Below are 6,294 nucleotides of genomic sequence, written 5' to 3'. Positions count from 1 at the left end.
ACGCTCAAAAAGTTACACTCTGCTAGCTCCGGTTATTGTTACATTGGTGGACAGTAGTGTTTTTAGTATGATTTGAAGAGGGGCTTTTTTCTTATACTGAAACAGCAGCAATGAGGAGCAAGATAAACATAATAAACGTTTGTCTCTATGACACGCTGCAATAGATTTTTAATTAAAAAATCATTTTCTTGTGTTAGTAGCATGATCATTTTTTTAAGTGTGTATTTCTGCAAATTGAAGTATAAAAAGGCGAAAACATTGTCAAAAACACAGTTTTCTCAAAAAAACCCCTCTTGAAACACAAGCATGGGGTTGATAAAAAACACTTTTTCTGCGGTCACGAAGACTTGATATCACAAATATTTGCTGGCCTGTGGATTTTTCATATATTGCAGCTACACTCTCAGAAATAGGGGTACCAAAGTGTACCAAAAAGGGTACAAATGCTTGTCGCTGGGGGTGTTCCTTTTTGAAGGACATTTCTGTACCCTTTAGGCTTGGTACATTTTTGTACCTTATAAAGTTGTACCATCTGAAGTACAATCATGTACTTTCCTAAGACATAAATGTACCTTCAAACTATAGTACAGAAATGTTCCCTTGAAAAGGGTACAATAGGGTACCTATGAGGGTACCCCCCCCAGCGACAACCTATTTCGTACCTAAAGAGACAAAAATGTACCCCCAATAGTCCAAAATATTTGGTTATTTAACTATTTATTTTCGATAATAGAATCACATCAAAGCATTTAAACAACCACAGGAATACATCCTTGATTACATTCATACATTGCCATAGGACATGTTAAGAAAAATACATTCATTTAAAAAAAAGTAAACAATCACATAAAGACATTAAACACCTGAACACAATGTTTTGACGGATCACAGAGATGTCATGTATTTAAAAAACTGTCCACACAAATGTTTTGCTCTACTTCATCAAGCCAGAATATATATATGTCATATATATAGACAAAGTGGAAAATGTTCTTGCAATCACGTCACACAGAATACCTCAAGGACACAAACAGTCTATCATCAACTAAATAGGTGTCTAGAGCTTGAAAATCTAATTCATTTCCTGGATTGAACAGGATCGAGTCATTGTCAACTGCCACTTGGTAAGCATGGAAATGACATTCATAAGTGCGAGGAAGTAACAGTTTCCCACACAATACCCAACAAGTATCAACATTCAAAATATACTTGATTTTAAAGAATATAGGTATGGCTTCAGTGTGTACATGGCCAACTACAAAAACATCCTCAAGTTCATATTTGACACTGCTGACAGATATAGCAGACACACGCTGAAGCACTTTATCCTGAAAATGCACATCTGTAAAACTTTTGTTCATTTCCAGAGCATTCTGTAAGTCACCTGGCAGAGATGAAAATGGCACACTGACACTTGTGCTGAGTGAATGTTCAAAGTCAACAAGCAACCTACCTGAAGAAAACTCCCAGCACTGTTTCATTTGATGACGATTGCTAAGAGTTGCAGTGATGTTTACAAAGTTTTTGCATTTACTCGCTATATTTTTGAAATATTGATGCTTGCTTTCATATCTCATACACCATAAAGGGCGAAGAGGACCATACATCAAAATCAGCCTTGGGTAGTGAATAAGGTAGTGACACTTGGGTGTTAAAACATTTCCAAAGACTTTTGTAGTCATTTCAAGAAATTCTTGAATAAGCAGGTTTAAATGAGCAAGCTCATCTTTTCTCACATTTGTAGCCATTACACGATCTACGATTTCTGAACATAATAAGAACACATGCCAATATGGAGTGCCAGGTGGAACATGGGGAGCCATTAAAAAAGGCAAGAGCCTGAAAAGGCACCATTTTTGACTGGCTGATCCAACTATGTTAGAATTTCGAAGCATCTTTTCCGTCAGTGGCACTGGTCTGTTCGGCTTGTCATTCCTCCCAAACTTCACATTTTTCAGCTCATCATTGATTTCATATATGGTGATGTGCTTTTCCCTGTGAGCTTTACAAATAACCAAGTTCATTACCAAAGGAATAACCCCCTCCAGCAAGTCGTGCATTACATCTGGGGGAAGAGACTGGGTCACATCAAAATAAGGCAGTGCATCAAATGTACAGTTACCATACACACCGTACAAAGCAGCACTCTCTGGGTTGTTTTCCACACAGTTTATGTGGTACTCATGTACTTTGGTTGTTCTAATAACAAAATGGTCCTCACAAAAGTGCTGTTGTATCTCCGAGTGCGAGGCCATACAAAATCGGCATATTCTGCCTGTATTGAAAGACATTGAGAAACGCCCAATCATATGAGCAGAAAGGTTGTCGCATGAAATGGTAGCAAGAGCAGCATGAACTGTGTGCTCTACTTCATCGACACAGATAGTGAAACCCTCTGTGGACAGCATCTTCAAGTCAGTTATCAAGGGCTGAAGTATAGTTTCAAGCCCACACTCTTTTAAATGTGAATGGCGTACCAGTAAGGCTAAATGAATGTGACTCAACTTTGAGCGATGTTTTCCACTTATGTTTCCTATAGTATAATAAAATGCACAGATTTTGTATTTATTTCGTTTTGCACCAAGTGGGTTCACAATTTCAAATTCATCTTCATAAAAATGAAGTCTTAGAGCTTGAGGATGGTCTTTGAAAAATGAGTGGTCTTTAAAATACATGCCATCTTTGTAATCAGTCAAAACATCATCATCTTGATTTCTGTGGTTATCCAGAACAATTTGTTCCCACACATCCTCCACCTGACAGTATTTGTTTAATACCTGTAGGATTGGAACATACGAATAACTACCAATTTTCACACCAGAATGGTCTCTTACTGTGTAACTGATAGGTTCTGTCATGTTCATTTTTGATTTGCAGTGTTCTTTTATCATAAATGGTGAACGAATTGAATCACATGCTTTCTGGAAAAAATCTGAAGTAGACAAAACCTGCTCAAGTTCTGGACAATCACTGAGGCGGAAACCATGTTTATCCAAATGATAACGAATAAACGAGTCGTAGTTTTCTTTAAAAAAACACAAAAGAAAACTAAGATCATCAACGATGTCTTGCTGAACAGAGTGTGGAAGGTTATTTTTTTCAGTACATTTGAGAATAAAGCTAAATAAATGATCTCCTAAATTCTCAAGCAAACTGTCCATACTAGGTGGTGTGGGCTGCTGAACTGTGTGCGTCTCGTCTGAACTGTGTGTGTGTGGGTCTTCAACCTCTTTGTGTGCATGGTTTTCAAATCCATCTTCAACTACCTCAAGGCTATTCAAAACAGAGGGTTTGTGTTTGCGATACACATGGCGTCGAAAAGAGTGATACTTGGAAAAAGCTGCCTGGCAGTCATTTATTCCACAAGTGATGCTGAAATGAGGCTCATGTGCGTGTACTAACCCAACATGTATAATCAACTTCCTCAGAGTAAATGCCCTTTTTGAACATTTTGAACATTTGTGGAGTGGGGGCATATTTAATAGAGTTGGTTAAGTACCCTGGCGACACTTACTGGCAGGGGTTTGTCTCCCTGGTCTCCTATGTTGACAATGCAGTTCTGAAGAAAGACAAGTGTTTTCTTGAAGTATGCAGGGTAGGTCATGTTGAACATGAAGAAGGTGGAGAATGCTGAGATGTAGGCCTCATCCAGCGAGACCTTCTTCAGTGGCAAATCCTTGGTCATTTGAAGAACATTTTGAAGAACAGCAGTGAAGTTTTTGCTAAAGCGGCGACAGATGTTGTCTTGGCAGGGATGCATTAAATCAACCTCATAACACAACTGGAAATGAAAAGAGCAGAATAGACAAAAGAATGACATTTTACATTGAGGATTTAAATTTTTGACATGTTTAAAGACACAGACTGGAGATAAATGTAAAGTGCTTTAACCCGTGAACAAAAATTCTAAAGATAATGAACAGATCGATTAATCAGTTAGTACAGAAAATAATAATCAGATTTAGAGACAAAAAATCATTAGCTGTTTCCCCAATCATCTTAACAATTCTTACCCCTGCAGATGTCCCCAGGAATGGATATCTCTTTAATAGGTCCACAGTACACATTCCTTCAGCTACCTCTCGACGTCTCCATGCAAAGGTTTTTGTCATGCGGTCTTTCACCAGTGCTGTGTCAGGATGTAGCTTCTTGTGCTGATCATTTAGCACCTTGATATGAGCATCAACGGAGGCTGCATCTTCCCCCACAAAGCACGAATCCTTTGTCAAAACAGATATCAGTATTATCATAAGTAAAATCTGATAAGTTAATGTTACTCGAAATGCGGTAATTTGTACACCAAATGCTTTGAAAAAAATGCAAAAATGTTGAATAGGAATTGCAAGTTGAGCTGACTTTTGTTAAATCAACTGTGAAGTTCCTTTTTCTATGTTAATGTTATCTGTTAACATGTTTCTTTCAATTAATGTTTACTTTTAGCTTTACAGTGAACATAATAAGACTACATATGTTACCTTAGCTCTTAAAGGCTGAGGGTGTGAGGACTTACGAGAGAGGGCTTCAGTCTCTTCAGACAGGAGCTGCTGGATTCCTCTGTGGTCCGATGTTTCTGCGTGCGTCCAAACTTTTCTTTAACCCGGTTCACTTCTTCGTTGCTGATTAGGGGAGCCCGTTCTGCTTTGAACTTTCTCTTGAGTTGGCTGTGCCAGGTGTCCTAGTTGTTTCAAATGTATATAAGTAGTTAATTATGCTTACTTTATATTAATATAATCTATAAAAGAAACAAAAAAGGAGAGGTACTCACATAACCATTTCCGTGTACATCTCTTAAAGGATACTTCACAATCAGGGCTTTGATTACCTGGATGTAGTCTGAGTGGGTTGGGTACCTGTTTCAAACATAAGAAAGACAACCCACAGTGCACTGATTACTCTTATCCTTTCCTGGGGGCTTTTCTGTTCTTCAATTCTTCTAATCATATTGTTATTACCGTAAATAGTATGTTGTAGACCAATGTCAAATCAATGTAGCTAAAGTTGATTTTAATTTTTTTAAAATGGGCGTGGACAAACAGCCACATCTCTCCCAAACTTAATAACATAATAATAACAATAAGCTATCATTGTGAATCTGTCTATATTCCCCAAAAGGAAGTTACAATTAATTCTCTTGATTAATTGTTAATATAAATTAACTGGTAATATAAAAATGTAAGTAAGTGTACTCCCTGCACAGAGCTTACAGCTCTCATATTCGAAAATCCCACTAAGTAGGTGGAATGGTACAAATGTGTACCTTCCATTGTTTAAAATCCCTTTGAGCGGGAAACAAGTTAGATGGGATAAATTTTGCTTAGAAAACGATTTTGTTAATAGCTATATTTACATACTAGCATGTTTTGAGAAATTATTGATTTTTTTTACATTTTTGTACACGGTTCGACACTATTTATTGATAAAACACTCGAATACGGCGGGCAGACAGACGTTGAACATTCCACCAACAGTCTAAATAGTCCACATTTGTACCTTTCTTTGTTTAAAACTTAGCTAACTGCTAGCTTTCGCCCATGTTAAATCTAGCTCTTCGGACTTTTGCTAACTCTACTGTAAAATTACACGTTGTAATTTTTATAAAAACACAAAATCACACCCGACTTACCTCTAAATCTTTGCGCCTCGTCGTCTGACACATCAATGCCTTCTTCCATCAACCTTTTAAGGAGCTCCTCCGTGGATAACCCCCTGAGAGTCATTTTCTGTGTCAACGCTAGTCAGCGCGGAGGCGGAGCACTCATCACTGCTGCCTTTTCGGCCTTTGGGATTAATGCGCGTTGCGAACTTGACACATGAAAATACAACATTGTGGTATTAATGCGCAGTTGTTTAGAAACCGTTATGCTGTCTTGGCAAACTATATTTGTAACTTACAAAATGTAGTCACCGTAACATAAAAATCTGCTTGACATTTTAACTTCCAAAGAACCTCGGTTTAACTTGATGTTGCAAATTCCATAAAAACCTCACAATTAATGAACAATTCTAGGATGTAGTTAAAGCAAAAAAGTAAAGTCCAAACATAACAGTAAAATGATTTCACGTTTTTGAAAGATTTAAAACATTAAAAAATTATAACTGGAACTTAATAAAATGGAAATGGACCAGTTTTTTTTAACATCATTTGGTTGTGCCTGCATGTCATTGTGTGTGTGTGTTTTTTTAAAATATAATTTAACATAACTTACACAAAGGTAGGTTACAGATATTCTTTGCATCATAGGATAATTTATGTACAGAGGAGAGGACCAACAGATTTGATTATAACATGTAGCT

The 6,294-nt window shown here is 37.2% G+C and overlaps 1 protein-coding gene across 1 annotated transcript; it reads right to left on the bottom strand.

Moving 5' to 3' along the window:
• Nucleotides 1–2,365: 2,365 nt before the first annotated feature.
• LOC146650187 (sterile alpha motif domain-containing protein 3-like) lies at nucleotides 2,366–5,717 on the bottom strand. Its single transcript, XM_085386136.1, has 7 exons — nucleotides 5,624–5,717; nucleotides 5,258–5,276; nucleotides 4,766–4,850; nucleotides 4,511–4,675; nucleotides 4,014–4,220; nucleotides 3,515–3,781; nucleotides 2,366–2,395 (listed from the first exon to the last, which is right to left on the bottom strand). The coding sequence occupies exons 1-7, from the start codon at nucleotides 5,715–5,717 to the stop codon at nucleotides 2,366–2,368; spliced, it is 867 nt and encodes a 288-aa protein (XP_085242262.1).
• Nucleotides 5,718–6,294: the final 577 nt, after the last annotated feature.

Source organism: Rhamphochromis longiceps, linkage group LG17 (genome assembly GCF_057381845.1).
Source record: "Rhamphochromis longiceps isolate RC_006_pf linkage group LG17, R_longiceps_female_GT1.1, whole genome shotgun sequence".
In the NCBI taxonomy this organism is placed as follows: domain Eukaryota; kingdom Metazoa; phylum Chordata; class Actinopteri; order Cichliformes; family Cichlidae; genus Rhamphochromis; species Rhamphochromis longiceps.
Note: the sequence above shows the minus strand (reverse complement) of the source record. Positions and strands in the feature narration are given on the sequence as shown.

Excerpts from the sequence above, each read along its gene's own strand:
- LOC146650187 (XM_085386136.1), bottom strand. The coding sequence starts at position 5,717 with ATGACTCTCAGGGGGTTATCCACGGAGGAGCTCCTTAAAAGGTTGATG. Across the intron at positions 4,676-4,765 it reads ATGTACACGGAAATGGTTAT|GACACCTGGCACAGCCAACT; the intron begins GTGAGTACCTCT and ends TGAAACAACTAG. Across the intron at positions 2,396-3,514 it reads AGGGAGACAAACCCCTGCCA|AGGGTTTCACTATCTGTGTC; the intron begins GTAAGTGTCGCC and ends TGCTGTCCACAG.